Here is a 24,869-nt window from a genome sequence, read left to right as displayed (position 1 = left end):
CAATGCCACTTGTAGCCAACACCTTGCTACTTCCATCCCACTGACTCTGCTAACTTTCATGGCCATATATATAGAACACAACACTAATTCTGGAACTCTTCCCAATGCGCTTCATATCCTCTCTTGCTAAATGCCATTCCTTCATTTGTCTGCAGATGTTTTCTTTTCCTCATTAATATGTTGTAACACTTGACTTAAATGCACTTCATCTCTGTAGTAAAAAAAGGACAAGACCCTTGCCTTAGTTGGTCAAAGTCAGGAAACTTATTCCAAAGTTCACTAATCAAGTGATGGACCTTAAACTCAGTTTGCCACAACTCTGGTGTCCACTGAAAATCTGTGGAGATCATTCCCACTACCAAAAATTGTATTTCTTTTCCATATTTATGATCTGTGAAACATGTTCTGAGTGACAAATGTTCCAAAATTTTCTTTTATCTTTAGGGAAACATCCCAGACATATCAGAAATGTTCTTTATTTATTCTGAGGGACTATTAGTGACTTGACAGGGATACTTGTATAGGTGTAACATAACAGGCTAGTACAGGGCTAACAAGGAAATTTGTACTGCAGAGCTTAGCTACTACAGAATTTCAATTAGAAAGGGTGAAAAAATACAATGTCCTGGATATCATAATTAGGAAGGAGCAGGCAGACCGTGATTTCGGGAAAGAGATTCAGTTACTTGCAATCAGACATGAATATAATAAGACCAGTGGACCTAATGTCTGTGCCCTTATAAGATTAGAAGAAGCTGTAGAAGAATGTTATACTTGAGACCTAGAGCTGAGTGTGGACTTTGATGAAGTGATTCCAAAACAATTTTTTAAAGAAATCTTTGTGCCATTGCTCATGCAGCAATTGAAACAATTAAAGGAAACACTTAAAAGACATAAATTATACACAGGCAAGATCAAATTTGTCAAGCACACTCCTATTTTGAAGCATATGAGACATGGTTTACACTTGACACATCAGACATTTAAACAGGAAATATTATTTCTGTCTTTATCAGGAATTCTATACAGTTACACATAGCCTTAACGATTGACACTCAGGTAAATGATTGGAAGGAAAGATTTGCATTCATGTACTGACTTTGACAACATTAGTCTCCCCCCCCCCAAAGCCCCCAAAGTGTTTCATGAACAATGACATGTTTTTTGAAAAACATCTTTTCATTGTTATAATGCAGGAAAAGCAGCAGTCAATGTGTGCAGAGTCGGGACATACAAACCACAATGTGATAACAATCAGCCAATCTGGTTTGAGATGTTGGTTGGAGTATAAACATTGTCAAGAGAGAACTCTCCTAGTCTTCTCTGAATAGTACTATGGAATCTATTAGGGCAGATGGGATTTCATTAACATCACATACAAAAGAAGGATCTGTGCAGTACTGGAGTGACAGCTTACATTGTGTAAATTTCTCTGAAGCTTGAACCTACAAATTTCAGACTTACAAGCAGGACTGGTTCTAACTTAGAAGCAAGAGTAGTTCTGACTAAATCAACCTATGAAATAATGATGAAAGCAAAGGTCTTCATCAGTTAGCCATGAGGACCCTTGCTTTCATCATTATTTCAGAGGTTGATTTAGCCAAGCATTCATTTGCCATTATATATTATAATTGCCCAGCTGTGATCTATCCTGGATTCAATTTGGAAATCATTGGCAACTGATCTGGATATTGTCAAATGAATGACTAATTTTGAAAGGAGAGTAGATGTGGTACTGTGAGCAAATATACAATATACACAAATTTTGTTAATTCAGAAATGAATCACTTCTTGTACACATCACACAACACTTACATTTTGTTTAAAGCTGGTTGTGTGGTGTTAACCCTTCCAGCAATGTGCTCGACAACAGCTCTGTGGATTACAGCTTGCCATGACTTTCATTCAAGCAAAGTGTGGGGGTTAAAGAAACTCAGGAGAAGTTAATTCGCAATGGCCATTGGAGAACTGGAGTTCAAAGTTCCTGCAGTGGAGCTGATCAAGTATGTGCAGTTTGGTTGGCTCTGCTGTCTTTTGTCCCTCTTTCCTGAACTCTTACTAATCCATCTATGCAGATACGTTGTCACCTCTGACACACTAATCGGAACATTGATACAGATGTACCCATTCTACCCCTTGGAGCCCACTCCATCATTCAGTGAAATCAGCCAATCCATCTCTATTCCACTTACCTACTTCAGTATCAAGATAGATAAGATATTTTTATTAGTCACATGTACATCGAAATACACAGTGAAATGCATCTTTTGCATTGAGTGTTCTGGGGGTAGCCTGCAAGTGTCGCCACATTCCCGGCGCCAACATATTATGCCCACAACTTCCTAACCCGTGCATCTTTTAGAATGTGGGAGGAAACCAGTACACCCGGAGGAAACCCACGCAGACACAGGGAGAACATACAAAATCCTTACAGACAGTGGCCGGAATTGAACCCGGGTCTCTAGCTCTGTAATAGCATTACGCTAATCGCCACACTACCATGCCTGTTATTCCACACACACACACCCCATCCCCTCCACAAGTCCCATCCCCTACACACGCTATCCCCCACACAACCCATCCCACTCCACCATCCAGTTAAATTACCCAATCCATCTCTATTCTTTAGTGTTATTTTACGACTTGTATTCTTGATTCCCCAAGAGGAAATTGACTCCTTATAACTACTGTAATGAATCATTTTTAACATTTTAAACATTACATCAACTATACTGAACAGAAAAGTATAAAACAAGCTGTGCCATGCAGTCTGCCCAGATAAACCTCTGAATCACTCTGGTTAATGGTCTAGACACCCTCCAAGGCCAACATATCCATCTATGGTGCAGTGCCCAGAACTAAACACTGTGCTCCAGATGGTGTCTGACCAACTCATTTGCAATGTAAAAACTGTGATTGGCTGAAGCAAGCATATAACTATCAAATTATCTCTCAAGTAGCCATCCGACTAAATGCAAATAAATCAGAAAGTAGCAAAACATATCTGTGAACAAGGACTAATGAAGAGAAAATTGACCAATAAAATCCTTCAATTTCTTTTCATTGCTACTAGTTATTAACCAACAGACACCATGAAACCAAACCAGCAAATTGCTCATGTAATGTTTTCAGTTAATTGTAAAGAAGAACACATTATAACAAATATATAACAATGCAATTTCAATTGGAAGCACAGTCAGCCCGACCTGATTCCCTGGGAGAACAGGCAATAGTGAAGGGATACCCATCTCTCTTTGGGAAGCAATGTACTTATAAGGCAGAAAATAGAAAACCTCCTGAAATACCAAAGCAAAATGAATGTTAAATGGTAAGATTTTAAATGGTACTCAGGGTGTAGTACAACAAAAAACAAATCATTAGATGTGGAAAAACAAATTGAGAAACCTATATAAAGGTAGGTTGAATCATCACTTTTTTATTTAGAGGAATAAAGGTGATATTTTACCCACAGTTTTACTCAAGAGTTTAATCTTTCTCAGCTGGTTTTACACCTCGCTTGGGCAAATCGCAAAGTCTGGGAGGATCATGTGTTGATAGCAATGCATTAATTTCCACCTGCTGGGGAAAGGCTGAGCTGAACTGACTTTCTGGATAGCACAAGACAGTGCTCCACCAGCCCTCAATCCACAGCTCTATTTGTAAATGATTGCTGGAGCACTCAGCAGTCTGGAGCTACTGGTTGAATCTCCAGTTTACTTATGATAAAGAGGAAGGCCATTTGATCCATCCCATTAGCAGAGCAATCCCATCAGTTCCTCTCCCCATCTCCTTATTTCCATTATCCCTGCAACTTATTTTCTCAAAAGCCCATTAATTCCCTTTTGACTCTTTCCCCACTTCCTACACCAAGGGGCAAATGTTATAGTGCCCAGTTAACCTACCAAAATGAAATTGGAGTACCCAGCAGAAACTCAAATGATCACAAGAAGAATGTGTGAACTCCACACCCAAGGTTAGGCTCAAATCCAGGCACCTGGATCTACAAATCAGCAGCATTAACTGCTGCGCCACTGTGCTACTCATTTTACATTGGCACCTTTTCTGTTTCTGTACTTGCATCACTTGGGCACGGCAGATATAGTTAATCAGTATGGGAGGAGTGCACACGTATGGTAGAGATGTCCTCTGCAGAACACAGTGGCATACCGAGCACACATTTGCATCTGCTGCTTTGGCAAGTGATGGACATAGTGTTCCCAGACTGAGAAAATGCACTTGGCACTAGAGTAAAATAGGGCAAGCATGGAGGATCTAATTACAGATGGGTGTGATCGCATTTTGCATTTGCAAGCTTCAGTGTTATTTTGCTACTGCTGCTGGATTAGTGAAAGAAAACTGATGATTTAAAAAATAATTAGATTGTCATAAACAAATAAAGCTAATTTCAACCTTGGTGAGCATTGACCAGTTAAAATTCCATTTCTCATTCCAAATCATCCTTGTTCCGTAATTTTATTCCATAGTGTTTACAAGCTCTCTGAACCATTGCGGTTTAGGCAATGGAGAGTTTCAGCATTGATTATTTAAAAAAAACATTCCTCTTGCTAATCATGTCACACTGAATACAAGACCATTTTGTACCTAAGTGGTTTTGCATGCAAATACATCCAGAAGTGGAGTTCTGAAGCAGATGCTGAAGTCTCATTAATAAATGTCATCAGGATATAAAGTCACTCCTTGAATAGTTAATTCAATTTTAGTTCATCAAGAAAACCACAGGGTTTAATCAGAGACACAGGGTGCAACCTTGCCCTGAAAGTTTCCGTTCAAGAATTGCTTCATTTATGTGAAAGTTGAATATGTATTTTTTGCAAAGAAATGTTGGAAATCTGAAATTAAAAATCAGGTCAGGCAGCACCAGTGGAAAGATAAACAGAATTAATGATGTTTCAAGTTGATGACTTTTCATCAAGATTGAAATGAAACAGAAAGCATGTGTTAAGTTGCAGAAAAAAGCAGGGGTGCAGAGAACAAAGGGAATGCTTGTGATAGGGTGGAGAGTGCTGTCGTCCAGGTGGCGCAGAAGCCATCTAAGAGATGATGAGAACTGCTTGTCAATCGTTGATGATCTGACTGGAGGTGGTGTTAGAGGGAGGTGAATGAGGGCAGTAAACAGAAAAAAAAACCTGCTGGAACCGTGAGCAATTGCTGGAAATCTGAAATAAAAGCAAATTCTGAAAGTACTCAACAACAAAAAAATGCTAAGCATCTGCGCAGAGAGAAAAACTGAGTTAGTGTTACAGGTGGATGATTTTGCATCAGAAGTGGCCAGTGCTGATGCAAGTACAAAAAGCTGGTTATCTGAAACTATTGAATTCAGTATCGAGTCTCCAGGGCTCAAACTTGCTAGATGGAAGATATTCTTTGGGCTCCATTGGGACAGCATGGGAGATTAAAGACAGAAGTCAGAGTGGGAGTGGGATGGAGAATTAAAGTGACTGGCAGCTGGAAAGCCAGATTCACCCTTGCAGTACTGTAAATTGCTAAATTACTAAATTAATTTATTACTGTCACATGTACCAAGGTACAGTGAAAAACTTTGTTTTGCATGCCATCCATTCAGATCATTTCATTACATCAGTGCATTGAGGTACCACAAGGATAAACAATAAAACGCCATGAGATTTTCCCTTTCCCTGTGGTGAACACTTCCCTGCCCTTCTGTCACTTCCATCTGTCAGTCTGTCCAGAATAAGAAAATTCCCATTGCTGGAAATCTACATTAAAGTGTTGTTGGGTATGAACTGTTAGTATTTCATTGTGCATGGCTCAGTATTTTCCTTCCTTCCCCCTTAATAACTGAATTAAAGTCACCTCATGAAATCTTCTGTGTGATAACATGAAGGTCACCAGTAAATCAGGATCAGTGCCGTGACTGGCAACCCAAGTGCTCCAAGCTCCTACAGTTTTCAATCAGCATTGTTTGGAAAATGTAATTAAGTTCTGGGATTCTGCAGATGAAGTGCACTTTTCATTCACTACTAATGTAGCTTTGAAAGTTGAGTATTTTGAAACAATAATAATAGATCTCAGTTGTAGGAATGTGACAAGTTCCAGCTACGAACATTTCACCAGTGCGATGGTGGTGGATGTGGGGAATGGCACAGAAAATAATCTATTATATGGCAAACAAACTCAATTTATTCAGAAAAAAGTATTTTTAAAAAGTGAAGGAAGCAGAAACTACATTAAATCAGAGTAATAATCTCCGTAACAAATGGCAGTGTGGAAGATAAATTGTACCCAAACTACTGCATAAAACCATTCTCAGCCATATACAGCGTGGGGCCATCAAGTCTAATTGATAGGGAATCTCCACTCCAGATGGCTATACATTCAGCAAAGGCAAGAGATCACCCTTTGCAAGCCCCATAAGAAAACTGGACCAGGAGAAGGCCACTCAGCCCCTCAAGCCTGCCCGGCCAGTTAATGGTGATATTGGCAGAGTGACCCCAGGCCTCATCACATCGTCTGTGCCTGTTCTCCATAGCTCTCAATTCCCTGATCTTTCAGAGAGTATCTCCTTTTTAAAGACCTCAAATGATTTAACCTTCATAACCCTCCTGGTGAGATAATAACAGAGATTTATTTCAGTGCTCAATGACCATGGTGCTGTGGCACATAACACACTTTAATACTAATCTCTCCACTGCCTTTGTATCCATAGGCTTTGAAGAGATAATTCGGTTCCCATTTAAACAATACACCTCTGGAAAGGTAATAGCTTTGGACGATATGCAATCTAGATTCATCACATATAAATTTAACTGAAAATGTTATATTTTGCAAATGCTGGGTCTGGATTGCTTTGATTTGAGAAGATATGATAAAAGGATTAAAAGAATTTAATAGAAGCAATAGAGAGAAACTTGTGGTCAGTGGGAGAATCAAGAGCAAGGAGATATTAACATAAACACCAGAATGCATTAATAGCACACCACTAACATCATAACACATCCAAAGCTTCACGGGAGTATAACCAATAAAAATTCTGTCACTAAATCACATTAGGAACCAGGAAAAACATTTTAGGCAGCATCATGAAGGAGGAAAGAGAGGTGAAGGTTTATGGGGACACAAGAGACTGCAGGTGCTGGAAGTTTTTGCAAATCCATTGCAGAGTTAAGGCCCAGACAACAAAGTCAAAGTCGAGTTTATTGTCACGTGCACAACTACATGTGTGCACAGGTGCAGTGAAAAACTTACTGGCAGCAACATCACAGCAGATAGCATCATATAAGCAGCATCCACAGAAAAACATAAATTAAATACAATTTTTACGAGAAAGAACACAATTACAAGAACACAATTAGAACAAAAAAAATTGTCCATTTCAGTGCAAAGTGATCAAAGTAGTCACAGTGTTGCTAAACTGCTGTGATTAGAGTCGTGTCAGTTGGCTCAAGAACCAAATAGTTGAAGAGAAGTAGCTGTTCTTGAACCTGGTGATGTGGGACTTCAGGCTCCTGTAATTGCTGCTTGATGGTAGCTGCGAAAAGATGGCCTGGCTCGGATGGTGGGGATCTTTGATGATGGCTTTTGCCTTCTTGAGGCAGCACCTGCTGTAGATACTTCCCGGATGTGATGTATTGAGCTATTAAAGGAGGTATTACTGGAGTGATTAAAAACAGGCTTACCTAATGAGGCCTGAACTTAATGAGCAGATACATTGGAGGCTGTGAAGGTAGAGCAAGTTATACAAAGGGAGGAGAAGTTTGAAAAGGAAGATCAGAACTTAAAAATTGAGACATTGTTTAATTGCTTCCTTATGTGGGTCAGTGACATCAGGGAAATGGCTAAATGGAGTTGGGGTGAGTACAGACCCAGGAGGTATTGGTCTGAAGGAACTTAAGTTTATTGAGGATGAAGGCAGGACAGACGAGATTGAAATAGTCAAATCGCAAAGCATCAAAGATACCAATGAGAATTTACAGCAGCATATCTCTGATAGGGCGAGACTGGATGACACAATGCGACAGTTAAGGGACATAAGATCAGTTTAAGCTTCTTTCTCTGTGTAATGTGTTAACATAAGAAATAGGAGCAGGAGTAAGCTATCTGGCCTGTTGAGCCTTCTCCTCTGTCATGGCTGATCTGGCTGTGGACTCAGATCCACCTACCTGCCTCTTCCCCATAACCCTTAATTCCCCTACTACGCAAAAATCTATCTAACTGTGTCTTAAATATAGTTAATGAGGTAGCCTCTACTGCTTCCCTGGGCAGGGAATTCCACAGATTCAATACTCTCTGGGAAAAGCAGTTTCTCCTTATCTCCATCCTAAATCTACTCCCCCGAATCTTGAGGCTATGTCCCCTAATTCTAGTCTCACCTACCAGTGGAAACAACTTTCCTGCCTCTGTCTTGTCTACCCCTTTCATAATTTTATATGCTTCTATGAGATCCTCTCTCATTCTTCTGACTTCCAGCGAGGGTGGTCTCAGGCGACTCAATCTCTCCTCATAGGCTAACCCCCTCATCTCTGGAATCAACCCAGTGAATCTCTGCACCGCCTCCAGAGCCCGTATATCTTTACTCAGCTAAGGAGACCAGAAGACCAGAACTGCATGCAGTACTCCAGGTGTGGCCTCACCAGTTCCCTGTACAGTTGCAGCATAACCTCCCTGCTCTTAAATTCAATCCCTCCAGTAACGAGGGCCAACATTCCATTTGCCTTCTGGATAACCTGCCAACCAACCTTTTGCAATTAATGCACAAGCACTCCCAAGTCCTCTGCACAACAGTATGTTGCAATCTTTCACAATTTATATAATAATCTAATCTTCTATTTTTCCTTCCAAAGCGGATGACCTTGCATTTACCAACGTTATACTCTATCTGCCTGACCCTTGCCCACTCATTTAACCTATCTATATCTCTCTGCAGACTCTCTGCATCTTCTGCACAATTTGCTTCTCCATTCAGTTTAGTGTTATCAGCAAACTTGGCCATACCCGGTCCCCTCTTCCAAATTGTTAATGTATATCGTGAACAGTTCCGGGCCCAGCACCAATCGCTAGGGCACCCCACTCACCACTGATTGCTAACCCATTTATCCCAACTCTCTGCCTTCTATCAGTTAACCAATCCTCTGTCCATTCTAATACATTACCCCCAACTCCATGCATCCATATCTTATGGATAAGTCTTTTATATGGATGGTAAGGCTGTGGGACATGTCCAGTAATCCAGACTATACAAGAAAAGAAAAACTGAGCCAAAATATAATAAATGATGCTAACCTTAGAGGAACTGAATGGCGTTTTCCCATTTCTATAATTCAGATACATCATGCAAGAAAATAAGGAAAGGAGAGTATGAAATGAGTACAGGGTCTTGAGAGTGATGAGCTCCATGCCGAAACAGCAATGTAACAGTAGCTGCATGGGATCATAGGGGAAGCAATAAGCCATCATCAAGTAATAAGTACAAGTGCCCAGATTTGGAAGATTGTCTGGGAAATTTCAAGGGCATTTAATGCATGGCTTATCTGGTATTCAGTATTTACCTCATCATATTGCAAAGTCTCCAGCTGGCTGTGAGGTTTTTAAACACTGGTTGCACAACCAGTCCGGAGGCACACTCGCAGAGTGAGAGAGACCTTGAGGCAAGACTGTGTGGCCTGGCATCTGTAACATCTGAAACCTGACACAGAGTATTTGAGCAATGATGACATTCATTCCCCACCACGGTACCTCTCTACAACCCAGTGTGAGAGAAGAGGAGAAGGTGAGCTTCTTGTTCGGTCTCATGCACAGCACCATTGGCTCTGTTGGCACCACTCCTTACACATTCGGGTAGTTCTTTAAGCACCTTTGACAGCATTTCTCAAAAATTCCATTGGCTGCCTGGTGAGCTGATTCCTTTCCTTTCTGTCTCAGTTTTCATATGAATGTTGGGGAAAAATGTTGGAGAACAATGGGCACCCTTATGCCGATGCCGAGGTCAGTTTGCCTTTGCTTTACCCGTCCCTCTCTACCTTCTCTCCCACTGGAAACAAAACTTGTACTTATCTCTTTCCCACTTCTGACAAAAGGTCCCAGAATCAAAACATAAATCTTCCCCTTCCACAGATGGAGAGTATTTCCAGCATTTTCTGTTTTTGTTTCAGTTTTCCTCAATATTGGCAGAACTCTCCAAACTGACTTCATCACTGTGCTCAGTCATTAATATCTGCTCTTCAAACACAAATCCTTCCCATTTGCCTCCTGTTTTCTCCTCTCCTGAAGGGTCTGACTTGTTGGCTTTTGCTGGAATATGACAGGACCTTCAATCAAATATGCAAGAGACATCAATCAAGTCAGCACTAAACCTGAGTAACAGCATTATTTTTAACTAAGGACAGCACAGCCAAGCCTAATCATTCCCAGGTCTATTGTCCACTGAAACAAGCACAATTGTACACTGAACACACACACACACACACACACACACACACACACACACACACACACACACACACACACACACACACACACACACACACACACACAAATACACATGCACTCATACAAAGGCTAATACAAACTACCCATGCCCACACACATATACAAATGCACATTTGAACACCTACCCTTGTATACACACTCAATCTTAAGTAAGCACATACGTGGACGTAAAGGCACATAGATACACACACTGTCATACAGTGATTAAAATACTTAGTGCAGAATCAGATTTTAATATGTGATGCTCCATTGGAAAGATACTATCTAATTCCAAGGTGCAATTCCACCTCAGTATTAAGTAATCCTGCAATTTATAAAATTACCCTCACTTGGAAATTTCTGTGTTTTCTCTCATGGGAAATCATATGTACGCATGGAATCCATCACCTCAGCAGTGACAAGACTGGTTGAATTCAATCCACCCTTTTGGTTTTGAACTAGCCTTACCCTTAGTTGCTTGTGTATCCCCTGTTCAGCATATCCAGGGCTGTCCTCTCCTTTGCCCCATGTACCTCTGTAAATAGGGCCATGACAGGTACTTTCACGTTGTGTATTCTTCAATCCTGCTCAAGCTATTGCAGCTGTCACTCTGTGACTTCTGGCCATATATTTCTTGGTTCCACCGGGACAAGGCAGCAAACCTTTCCAACCCTATGCCCTTGGGCAGTGACAAATGCTCAGTTTTATTGATTTTACTCCAGTGTCTTATTGGCAAGAGGATAGATGTCAGAGCAAGATGAACATACTGTAAGGGAATCAATTGATATTTAATCTTCTTGTGTCCTCCTGGACCACTTTGCAGTCAGAGAGAGGAGCTCATTTTACATCACGTTCTGTTGCCATGAAATTGCTCCAACTGATGTATAAAGGTCTCAACTTTAGACACGACCCCTGCCTGAAACTCTGGGACTTGAGCCTCTTTAATTTTACTCCTTGATTACTTTGGTGAGATGGCATCAAGCAGCAGGTTATTTGTATGTGGCTCCTGGCAGCACTGTTGACAGTGCTTCTGGTCATGTTGTCATCACTGGGAGCTGCCCGTTGCTATTCTTATTTTGCTGATGTTTCCACATGACTTTCGGTATCCAATGACTAGGCGGGGATGGAAAACAAAACAGTTGTGATGCAACCTAGAATATAGAGCATTGAACAGTACAGGACAGGAACAGGCCCTTTGGCTCACAATGTTGTGCTGAAATAATTAAACTAGTAACTAAAAGCCTACTAAACTAGTCCTTCTACCTACACAAGTCCATATCCCTCCATTCTTTGCACATCCATGTATCTATCTAAGAGCTTTGTAAATGCCTCTGTCGTATCTACCTCCACTGCCACCCCTGGCAGCACACTCCAGGGACCCACCACTCTCCGTGTAAAAAAACTTGCCACGCACATCTCCTTTGAACTTACCCCATCTCACCTTAAATGCATGCTCTCTGGTATTAGACATTTCAACCCTGGGAAAAAGATACTAACCATTAACTCTATCTATGCCCCTCATAATCTTATAAACTTCTATCAGGCCTCCCCTCAGTCTCCTCCGCTCCAGAGAAAACAGTAGTTGTCTAACCTCTCCTCAATGCGCATGCCCTCTAATCCAGGCAGTATCCTGGTAAACCTTTTTCTGCACCCTCTCCAAAGCCTCCACATCCTTCCCATAATGGAGTGACCAGAATTGAATGCAGTACTCCAGATGCAGCCTAACCAGAGTTTTATAAAGCTGCAACGTGACTTCCCGACTCTTGAACTCAATGCCTCAACTAATAAAGACAAGTATGCCATATGCCTTCTGTACCACCCCATCAACTTGTGCAGCCACTGTCAGGGAGCAATGGAATTGGACCCCAAGATCCCTCTGTACATCAATACTGTTAAGTGTCCTGCCATTATAGGGAGAGGTTGGGTAGACCAGGACCGCGTAGGAGGTGTGACCTTACAGAGTTGTATAAAATCATGAGGGGTATAGATAGGGTGAATGCACACAGACTTTTCCCCCAAGGAAAGGGAACCAAAATCTAGAGGGGATAGTTTTCAGGTGAAGGGGCGGGGAAGATTTAAAAGGGGTCTGAGGGGCAAGTTCTTCACACAGAAGGTGGTACATTTATGGAATGAGCTGCCAGAGGAAGTGGTTGAGGCAGGTACAATAACAACATTTAAAAGACACTTGGACAGGTACATGGATAGGAAAGATTTAGAGGAATGTGGGCCAAATGCGGGCAAATGGGTCTAGCTTAGATGGGCATCTTGGTTGGCATGGACCAGTTGGGCTGAAGGGCCTGTTTCTATGCTGTATTAATCTATGACTCTATTAACAGTGCACTGTCCCTTTACTTTTGATTTCCAAAAGTGCAACACCTCACACTTGGCTGGTTTAAACTCCACCTCTGCAGAGACCTCTGCAAAGAAATGAATGTGGATATTAAGCGAGGGCAGGAAGCGCAGCTGTGATAGCCTCACAGTTGAAAAGCTCACCAGCAACACATGGGAAAGAATAACTAAATGATGGTGAGGAGCAACACTTCATTTTCCACCTGAGTAGTCTCCAAGCCAATGGCATGAATATTGAGATTTCCAGTTTTAGGTAACCCTCCCCTCCAGTGGCTTCCCCCCCCCTCCTCCACCCTCTCTCTCTTTCCAATCCTCCGCTGGCTCAAGCCCCCATCACCCGTCTTCTTCCCCCTCCCCCTATTGGCTCTATTTACTCACTGTACATATAGTTCACCCACAGGCTTCCCCTCCTGCCACCCCTCTCCTATATGGTTCTGGTTCCATCTGCCATGCACTTCTCCTCCAATGGTTCCCATTCTCACCTCCTCTACTTATCAGGGTCCAGCAGTGGTAACCCTTTGTATTCCTGCTTATCACCCTCCAACACCTGTCTCCGCACTCCCCTCATCCCACCTCGCTCCATCTGCCTCTCAATATTTTTTCTCTCTGTCTGCCTCCATCTGTCATCCACCTGCCACTGTCTCCCAACTCCACCCCTTCCCTCCCCCTGCCCGTCATCTTTCACCCCTCCTCAGTCCACCAATCACCTCGGGCTCCTGTCTCACCACTCCCGCTCTCCTTACGCTGCCCATCTCCCCTCTCCACTCTCAGTCCTGATGCAGGGTTTTAACCCAAAACATCGACAATTCCTTTCCCCCCCACAGATGCTGCTCAACCTGCAGAGTTCCTCCAGCAGACTGTTTGTTGCTCCAGATTCCAGTATCTGCAATCTCTTTCATCTCCTGTGGTAACCAAATAATAGTATTGTGTGACTAGCACCTACAGAGTTAGTTTGAGCATAACTGAGGGATCTTGGGAGAGGAAGAGAAAGAAAGGGGAACCTCCTTTTTTATCATCTGTCTCTTTTCTACTCTGCAGGTACATGGCTATCATTCACCCGCTGAAACCAAGATTGTCAGCAACTGCAACTAAAGTCGTCATTGGAGTCATCTGGGTGGTGGCACTGTCCCTTGCCTTTCCACAGTGCTACTATTCCAAGACAGAACAGTTCCCAGGCAGGATCGTGTGTTATGTGGAGTGGCCGGAGAATGAAGGGGAGAGCATGACACATGAAGCGACGTAAGTCAACTTTCCATCCACCCCCCTTCACTCACCCCTCCTCAGGTGTACGTTCCCATCGCACGCTAACCCGGAGAGAGAACACTTTCCACCTGTTGTGGGTTTTTTGCTATGTCACACTATGCTTCCAGGTACCTCATCAGTAAGTGTCATTGTAAAGATTGAAGGTACATTCATTGAAGCAAAACATTTTTCTCATCCTTTGATCATAGATAAGATTGCTTGGATTATCAAAACTCTACCTGCTTGTTTTCTGTTGTTGGCATCTGACAAACTTCTGTACCAATTAATTACCCTTGAGTGTGCTCATTGTAGGAAAATGCAGGAGCCCAAATGTACACAGAAAGATCTCACAAACTGCAATGAAATATATCAAAAGCACATCTATTCATTCGATATTGAATGAGGGCAGAATGATAGCTGACTCCACAAGCATCCCTGTGCTTTTTGAAAAGTGTTGGTGCACATTTTGGATTTAGTTTAAACCTGTTCAACACCAGTACGTGTTGACCAGTCCCAATTCCACTTTAGAAGGTGCTGGTGAACTCCCTACTTGAAAAATCCACCTGGTGAAGGCACTCACAATTGTTGATCTGGGAGTTCTGGAGTTATACCCAGTGTTGATGAAGGAATGGTGACTTTTTTCCATGTGAAAATGTACAATTTGGAGGGAATCATTTGGGTACTGGTGTCGCAATGTGTCTGTGGTGTTACCATTTGTAACCATAGCACAAACCAGTCTAACTTCCAGCAATGTGAAAATAAAGTATCAAATGCATCACTTTGTAAGATTAAACAGTCCACCTTCATTCTGTAGTTCAGTGATTTGAATTGAGCTGAGCTTGACTAATGTGCTCACTTATTGTCTTAATTCCACATTGTCGTCCCTTCCCAAAACGTAGTAGCACATGCCCATAATTAAAGTGTGTGTACATGTTTTAAGCACTCAAATCTACACAATCGTTCAATACAAAAAACAGAAAAGGCAGATGACTTGATCAAATTATCATTACCCATTTGTTACAGATTTCCTACAAAACGTCATCTTTTTTTCAAACAAGTAATTGGCTGGTAAGCACTTTGCAAATAAGATATGGTAAGGTGCAATATAAATCCAATTTCTTTCTTGCTGGATGAAAAATACCCTACTCCTAAGACTTTGCTTATAAAATAAGTAAAACTTAGAGAAGAAATTTCAGTCAATGGAGTGGTTCTGTGGTTGAAGCTGCCATCATGGCACATCACTATGTTAGCTCACACCAAACCTTGGCCTTGCCACAACATGTGCTGTGCACTTTATACATGGTCATATTCCCATTAATAAAGAATTCCTCACAAACTCGGCACAGCTGTGGCTATTTATGGGGAATTTTTGAATGTGGTTTGATGTAGGAAGCCCAGCATCCAATTTGTTCACACAGCAATCCCACACACAAATAGTGATCAGATAATATACTTCAATTATTTTAATTAATGGATAAATGTTGGCTAAACCAACAGGGAGAACACAGCCTTGCTTCCTTGAATAATCCCAAGGAACCTTTAATATCTATCTAAGGGGACAGACAGAGCCTCAGTTTAACATGAAACCTCCAACAATACAACACACCCTCAGTACACCCTCAGTGTTAGTCTGGTTTATATGGCCAAGTCCATGGAGTGGGTTTGAACTCACACCCAGCGGTACGATTTACCAGTTAAGCCACAGCCGATCCCCGTGAAAATGGACCCACAGGTGTGCTTTTCCAATGCCTTTGGTTTCTGTGTGAGCTCAAGACCCAATAACAAACAAGATATCACAAACATCTATTGAAGTTATCCAGTTCACACATACTGTACTTAAGTACTCAGTCACAAGTTAAATTTGTTTGGAGAGAAGCCAATTAATCAATTCAAGTCAAGTCAAGTTTATTGTCACACGCACAAGTACATGTATGCATAGGTGCAATGAAAAACTTACTTGCAGCAGCACCAAAGGCACATTGCATCATATAAGCAAGATTCACAAGAAAAACATAAATTATGCACAATTTTTACAAGAAAGTACACAATCAGAACAAAAAAAGATCCATTTTAGTGCAAAATGATCAAAGTGATCATAGTGTTGCTAAACTGTAATGTAGGAGAAAACAGCAAGCCAATAGGAATTTTCTGACTGCCTGTACTTCTTTCTGGGTAATTTAAATATAAGTAAGTTGAACTGTATATCAATCTGCAGTTATTGTCAAGTATACCCACAGGGCATTGGAAAATGCAAACTGCGCCCCAAACTCTGCTTAAGCAACATTTTAAGATGTTGAGGAAAATAAGGCATTTACATTCATATAGTTATACAGCATAACAGGCCCTTCAGCCCACCAAATGTACTCCAACCTTCAAACACCCATTTACAATAATCCTACACTAATTCTATTTTATTCTCCACATGTTCCCAACAACTGCCTCCAGATTCTACTACTCACCTACATGCCAAGGGAATTTTACAGTGGTTACTTAACCTACCAACCTATATCTTTGGGTTGTAGAAGGAAACTAGAGCACCCAGAGGGAAATCCACATGGTCACAGGGAAAATGTGAAAACTCTGCACAAACAGCACCGAAGGTCAGGATTGAACCTGGGTCGCTGAAGTTGTAAGGCAGAAGCTCTTATAGCCAGAATGTTTGCAGCAGGATTGAGGTTGCAGACATTTTCTCAAAGAGATAGCAGATCCAGTCTTTCATGTGACTTTGTTGCAAATAAAAAAATACCAGCAAACATTCAAGTAGCTGCTAAAATGCAGCATCAAGGACAAGGAAACAAAGGCAAGGAAACAAAGGCAAGAATGTTTTCTCTCAGTTTACTTAAATATTTTTTTCAACCACTGTGTCTATCCTTGTTTGGTGTGTCTTTGTGATGGGATTAAATATGTTATAGTAAGATTTGGTACATGTTTGCTCCATTCCTTTGGCTGGACAGCAGAAAGAGAGCCTTCAACCAATCCAGCCAGGATTTGTCCCTCTTCTAAACTGAGCCAGTCTCTCAGACTGCCATAATTATTCACACTAAGGGCTTAATGGCCACTAAAAGGCTGCTGGAGTTCAATGAATGGAGACACAAGATATTCTGCAGATGCTGGAATCTGGAGCAACACACACAAAATGCTGATGGAACTCAACAGGTCAGGCAGCATCCACGGAGAGAAATAAACTGTCAACATTTCGGGTTGAGACCCTTCATCAATGATTCTACACTAGAGTTCAAAGAAATCAGCATTAGTACAAAAAATAGAATTGGAGAGTTTAAGGGGAATGACTATAAACCCCCACGACCTGATGACCTGCATTCTTGGGGGGGGGGGGGGTGGGGGGTGGTGGTGGTTTGAAGGACGTTGCCATGGAGATAGTGGATGCAACCAATTGTCATCTTCCAAAATTCCACAGACTTCAAACTGGTCACCCCCCCACCCCCCCACCCCCCAACTGGAAGGTAACAAATATCATCCCATTATTTAGGAAGGGAGAGAGAATCCAAATTATGGGGAGGTAAGTGTAACATCAGTAGAAGAGAAAATGTTGGAATCTGTTGCTAGGGAAGAAGTAACTTGGAAAATATGATTAGGCAGAGTGACTGTAGATTTATGTTTGCCAAATCTTTTCAAATTTTGTAACCGACAGAATAGATAAGGGCAATGTAACAGATGTGGTGCATTCAGACTTCCTTGAAGGCCATGCAAGAGCTCACTAAACAGAAGCAGAGTGCTCAGTATTGGGGTAATGCACTGGCATGGATTGAGAATGGGTTAATGGACAGAGGATGAGTGATTTTCAGGTTGGAAGGCTGTTACCGGTAGGGTGCTCAAGGGATCATTGCTGGGGCCCTTGTTATTCACAGTTTATATCAAAGGGTGCAACACATCCAAGTTCACTGATGATACAAAGATAGGTGGAATTGTGAGTTGTGAGGAGGTTGCAGAGAGATTTCAGATTGAGATAAGTTCAGTGAATGGACAAGGAAGTTGCAGGTGGAATTTCATGTGCAAGTATATGACATAGAAAGGTGCAGTATTTTTTACATCATGATTGATTTCAAGGCATTGGTGTTCAAAGATACCTGGATGTCTTTGTACATCAATCACTGTAAGTTACCATGCAGGTTGACCAGGCAATTCGGAGTGCAAATGAGACATTATCCTTTATTGCAAGATGACTTCAGAATGAAGAGCAGAGACTTCCTGTTTTAATTTTAAAGGGCCAGGTGTGACTGCATCTGGAATAATGTGTACAGATCTGGTCTCCTTACTGATGGAAAGATATACTTGCAGTTGAGGGACTGCAATAAGGGTTTGCTAGATTAACAACAGGGATAGAAACAGAGTGTGTTCAACTTGAAATGTTAACTCTGTTTCGCTTTCCACAAATGCTGCCTGATCTGCTGAATATATCCAGCATTTTCCTTTCATATTTCTAATTTCCAGCATCTGCAGTGTTTTGACTCTAGGGATGGCATTTTGTCATAGGAGGAGAGATTATGCAGACTAGGCCTGTACTCTCAAGGTTAGAAGAACAAGTGGTGACCTCATGGAAACATTTTCTTAAACCAGGCTTGAGAATGTAGATGCAGAGTTGATATTTCTCATGGAAATGGTGTCTAGAATCAGGGGTCAGATTCTCAGAACAAGGGGTTGGCTATTCGATACTGATGTGAAAGGGAATTTCTTCACTGAAAGAGAAGTGAACCTTTGGAATTCTCCACACAAGGGTTGTGGGTGTTTGGTTGCCGAGTGCACTCAAAACAGAAATTTGATATATTTTCAGATATTAAGGGAATTAAGGGAAATGGGTTAGTACAGGAAAGTGACATTGAACATTGAGGTAAAGATTAGCAGTGATCTGTTATTGAATAGCAGAGCAGGTACAACGGGTCGAATGGCTTACTCATGCTTCTGTTTACGTTCTTACTGATATCAGTTGATAGTGGGCAGGGCACATGCTGGGCCTGGTCAACAACATGTTCTTCAAAATGCTCAACTGACCCCAGGGAGTTGGGTTCTATGTTGAGTTCACTGACCTCAACTAATACACCACTGCACTGCCTGGTGAGAGGAAAATAGCAGAGCCTCAAATTCATCTGGAAAGTGTGCGTCAGACACATTGACCCTTTTCCACTTCACCAACTAGCCTAAGCATTCTCAGTTTTCCCCTCATACTTGAAGAATAATTCATGGACCATAAATGAAGTTTGATTCATTCCGCTTTTTTTCATCACATTTTATCATGTTTATGCTTAATAAATCAAGTGGCCAGTATTATTTTTACAGACAGAACTGTTCATGACTACCATTTGTGCATTAAGATCTTCTCTCCTTAAAGTTATAGCAAGAGGCAATGATAGGATTATAATAGTGTGCTAAGTATCTTCTCCTTACAATATCTGAACTGATAATTGTGTAAAGTTTGATACGTTAGAGGTTTTGCTGTTTTCTTCCTTAGAAGGTGACCACAACAAAATCTTTCCAGGGCTCTGGAGACATCTTGAGCTATGAAGTGTGGGACTTTATCAGAAAAGCATTAAGTTTTCAGAACAGTTTCTGCTAAACAGACAAAAAGAGAAAGCCAAGTTGGAATCAGAATATATTGGAATCAGAATGTAATGCCAAAATATTCTCGTTCCAAAACAAAGTCAGAAACCCTCTTGAAATGTGTACAGAGGTGTTGGAAGTATAAAGCAGGTCTGACAGGAAGTAGAAGGGGAAATGATTGGTTAAACACTTAGAAGAACTATCTCTTCACATCTTAAGCAGTGGGCAATAGGGCTACACTTGATGCATTAACACTGACAGACTTGCCGTGTCTTTCATGAATCTTGTTATTTGAAGAGAAGTGTTACTTGACACAAAAAGGCACAATCTAATGTGCCTCTCCCCCAAGCTCTACATCTACAATGTCACTTTGGCAGCTTGTAATTGATAAAGTTTGCCTTAAATTCTATCTCAGTCCTAAGGCAAACTTCTGGCTTCTGCCAATTGCTGTCAGTTCAATGTGAAAGGATCTGTTTCCAGTCTAGGTTTTGTGCTGAATGGACCCCAGGGAATCTCCACTGAACTGTCAATCGATGTTCATACACTGGCTATGTTTTTTCTTTAATTTGTCGGTTGCTGTCTGTGCATTCAGTGTAAAATACTTCAGAGAACTTCTCTCACTCTCAGGGTTAAAATTCCCACTTGGCTCCTGTCAATCATTCCCGCACAATCTCTGTTCTATTTATGTGGCACAGTGAATTCACTGTGTTCTGAACACCTGCTCACTTTAAGGCCATTGCTGCACCATTGTTTTTGAGACAGGAATGCTTCTACAACTTGACTGAATGCTGAAATATCTTAAGAGATGCTATCACTGGGAGACTGCCCTTCAGCCATGACAGGGAGAGAAATCTGAGGCATTTACTGCTACAGATTTATTTCCTGATCAGTTCAAAAGTTTCTTCAAAGTATTTCCGCCCTAATTTCATCATTTGAATTGGCTTTGATCTGTCTTGTTTTTATGTCGGAAGTGGGTAATTCTGCATGTCTCAGATAGTCGCAGAGGGATACAGTGCGGACACAGGCCCTTCAGTGCACTGAACCCAAGCAAAATAATCTTACCCTAACCCACTTTATTCTTCCCCCCTTTCCCAGCAACTCCCCATGAGATCCTACCACCTAAATACCAGGGGCAATTTACAGCGACCAATTAATTTGGGATGTGGGAGGAAACCGGAGCATCCAGAGGTCACCAGGAGAACATGCAAACTCCTCACAGACAGCGCCAGAGGTCAGGATCAAACCCAGGTCACTGGAGCTGTGAGGCAGCAGCTCTATTATCTATGCTAAGAAGAAGACCATTTGGTCTGTATGGTGCATGTCAGCCCCCAGGGAGCAATCGCAAAAGTCCCGCTCTTCCTATTTTCTTATGCCTGCAACTTATTCTCCATGAGATGCCCATCAATGTCCCTTTGATTCTTTTCTGCCATTAGCCTGCACACTGGAGCCAATTAACTCCCCCAACCCGCACGTCTTTGGAATGTGGGAGGAAACCAGAGCACCAGGAGAAAACCCATGTAGTCACAGAGGGAATGTGCAAGTTCCACACAGACAGGCAGCTCTGGAGGTCAGGATTGAACCTGGGCAGCTGAAGTCATGAGGCTGCAGGTCGAACCACTGCATCACCACTCCTCTGTTAAGTTATGTCCTGATATGTTTGCTGCTGACCTTCTGCTCTGTATTGTTCATTCTGTCTTTGCCAACTACAGTCACACAGGCCATTGACACTGCAAGTGATCTCCACTGCCAATAGTCAATGGTGCCTCATAACTGGCCGACAGCAAGAAGCACCTCCCTTATCCCCTGGAGTGAAACACTGGAGAAGAGGTGGCATCTGCATGTGCAAGTTCAAATAAATACTGGGACCTAATCTGGAATCTATAATGTATCAGTAGGACCAGAAAATAAGCACTCAGGAAAGTCATAGAAAGGAAACAGGACATTTGGCCCACTGTGTACACACTAGCCATCAAGTACCCTTTTATACTAGTCCCATTTACTAGCAATTGTCCATAGCCTTCCCTGCCTTGAGAGTGTAAGTGGTCATCGTGATACTTCTTATATGTTGAGAGAGTCTCTGCTTCCATCACCCCCTCGGGCACTGAGTTCCAGATTCCAACCAAAACATTTTTCAGATCTTCTCTAACCCTCTTACCCTTTCCCCTAAACCAATGCCCTCTAATTTTATGCACCTCTGCCGCGGGGAAAGGATTACTACTGTCTACCCTACCAATGCCCCTCATAATTTTGTATGTCTCTATCAGGTTTCCCTTCAGCTTCCCCTCCTCTGAGGAAAACAAGCCCAGCCTATCCAGTCCCTCCTCAGAACTGAAAGGCTCCATCACAGGTAACATCCTGGTGAATCTTCTCTGCACCCTCTCTGGTGCAACCACATCCTTCTGATAGTGTGGTGACCAGAAATGTACATAGTACTCCAAATGTGGCCTAACCAATGTGCTTATATTCTGTGTCCCAGCTAATGAAGGCAAATATCCTGTATGTCATCATCACCACATTATCTACTGTGGTGCCACCTTCAGGGATCCTTGGACTCACATCAAGGCTCTTTTCCTCAATAGAGCCCTAACGTTCATTATGTATGAAGTATCTTCCGTAGCCTTCCCAAGTGCGTCACTTTGCACTTGCCAAGATTAAGTCCCACTTATCATTACTCTGTCCATCTGACTAATGATCAACATCACCTTGTAACCTGACTATCCTTAATATCAACGACACCAAATTTTGTGTCATCTGTGAACTTACTAATCAAGCCTCCGACATTCAAATCCAAATCATTAATGTATATAAAAAACAATAAAGGCACCAGCATTGACCCTGTGGTACAACACTGGTTATGGGCTTCCAATCACAAAAGCTGCCCTCCACCATTGCCCTCTTCTCCTATTTCCAAGCCAAGTTTGGATCCAATTTACAAATTTGTCTTGGATCCCTTGGGCTCTAACCTTTTAGACCAGTTTTTCACATGGGAACTTACCAAGGTCCTTCCTGAGGTCCATGTAAGCAACATTAACCACACTGCCCTCATCAATACATTTTGTTAACTCTTCGAAAAACTCAATTCGATTGGTCAGACAGGATTTCCCCGTTACAAAACAACACTGACTACCTTTGATTAATCCACACTTTTCCAAAGTGCAGATTAATCATGTCCCTCAGGATTTTATTTTCTAATATCTTCCCAGCCACTGATGTTAGACCCACAGGTCTGTAATTACCTAGCTCATCCCTGCTGCTCTTCTTGAATAAAGGTACAATATATGAATATGAGCACGTTCTTATTCAGTCCAATATTAGAGCTGAACAAAGCCAATGAGAGCACTATGCCTTTCCAACATTATCCAACATAGAATTATACTAACCAGCAGTAAATTTTTGTTTCATCTAACCCCAGGAGGGGAGAAGGCAAATGCGTGGACAATGCATTTTAGTCATGGAAAGATACAGCATGGAAACAGCCCATGCCAAACATCAACCACCAATCACACTAACCGTATATTGAACCCATTTTTATTCTCCCCACATTCCCATTAACTCCCCTCCAGATTCTACCCCTCACCTACACACCAGGGGGCAATTTATAATGGCCAATTAACCTACCAACCTGCACATCTTTGGGATGTGGAAGGAAACCAGAGAAACTGGAGGAAATCCACACAGTCAGGGTAGAACATGCAGACTCCACACAGACAGCACCCGAGGTCAGGATTGAACCTGAGTCTCCAATACTGTGAGGCAGCAGCTTTACCAGCTGTGCCACTGTGCTGCCCATGAGTAAGTGAATGCACGCATAAGTGCTTAGGATTGAAGGGAGCAATTGGGCTAGGTTTGTGTTGTGTAGGGAAAGATTCCTCAGGATTCTGAGAGAGAGGAGTGAATTTGGCAGTGCTGAAGGATTCTGAAATTGGGGTGATCTGATGAATAAGCTGTTGGTGTCACCTCGTAAAGTTGAGGAATTAAAGCAGATGTTCATCTATAAATAGCTATGACCCTGTGACTGAATGCCTGACTTGACACAGTATATTCTCGAAACTTTCACAGTCCAACAACAGGTCAGCATCTCAAAGACAAACTCTTGCTTTGCACAGGAGATTGCAGGGAGTAAATGCCACAAAGTTCTGCCACAGGAGCAATGATAAAGTCTGGGAGAGCAGCTGTATCCTGAAATTTTTCCAATGATCAGCTTGCAAGTGGTGTAAATGTGAAATTATATTTTAAGGAGCCTCTGACCCTCCAAATTCAATAATTAAACAACAAACCCAACGTGAAAACTGAAGTGTATGTAACTTATGTAACAGGATTTATGTCCAGGATTGGTAGGTGAATTGGCCACTATAAATTGCCCCTAGTGTAATTGAATGGTAGAATCTGGCAGGAATTGATGAGAATATGGGGAGATTAAAGTGGGATTGGTGTAGGATTAATGTAAATGGGTCCACAATGACCATCAAGCACTCAATGGGCAGAAGGGCCTGTTTCTGTGCTATGTGACTATGACTCTACGATTGCTCCTAGAATTTTGGAAACCTGTGTTAGACCCTTGGCAAGTTTATTAGGAGGAATGGGATTAGTGTATGATCAGTGTAAATGGGTGCTTGATGGTCAACATGGACTCAGTGATCGAAGAACCTCTTTCTGTATTGTATAACTCTATGAAGACATTTGGACCATTATATGTACTACCCTGTTTAATCCCACTGTCTGGTACTTGGTCTGCAATATGCAGTTCACAATTCTTTGAGTTCACACCAAGTGCTTCTTGTATCCAATGTATTTTGAGCTTATAGATATAGACCTAGTTATTTTATTCACTCTGACATTAGTGTCTCAGTTTGATTCAAGTGACAGTGTCCCATGAATTGAAACCCATTTCTCTCACACCAATCTTTGAAGCACACATTCAGTTCTTAATCTGATTTATCCTATGCCAATTTGCGTATCACCCAGATAGTATACTGTATAACTCTATGAAGACACTTAGCCCATTGTGTGTTCTACCCTATTTAATCCCACTGTCTAGTACTTGCCTTTGTTTTTGCTTTATAATTCAGAACATGGTTGCTAATATTTCTTCAGCAGAATCTCCTTTCTCCTACTGTCATTGGTACCTGCAAGGACCACAGCAACTAGATGTTTTCCTTCTCACCCCAATCCTCAAACCTGGCACTGGGCTGCCAAGTCTTTGGGACTCTTGCTCATGGCTACAGACCAGCCCTCAGTTAGACTTTTGCCTGCTACCAATACATTAATTTTCCCTT

The 24,869-nt window shown here is 41.8% G+C and overlaps 1 protein-coding gene across 1 annotated transcript in view; it reads left to right on the top strand.

The window, feature by feature from the left end:
- Positions 1-24,869, top strand: part of LOC127584292 (substance-P receptor-like) — a 42,601-nt gene that overhangs the window by 7,367 nt on the left and 10,365 nt on the right. Inside the window, exon 2 of the mRNA XM_052040963.1 lies at positions 13,834-14,034. Coding sequence (XP_051896923.1) covers positions 13,834-14,034 — 201 coding nt within the window. The remainder of the gene's footprint in view (positions 1-13,833; positions 14,035-24,869) is intronic.

The sequence above is a fragment of the Pristis pectinata genome, chromosome 29 (genome assembly GCF_009764475.1).
Source record: "Pristis pectinata isolate sPriPec2 chromosome 29, sPriPec2.1.pri, whole genome shotgun sequence".
NCBI lineage: Eukaryota > Metazoa > Chordata > Chondrichthyes > Rhinopristiformes > Pristidae > Pristis > Pristis pectinata.
This window is presented reverse-complemented; position numbering and strand designations above follow the sequence as displayed.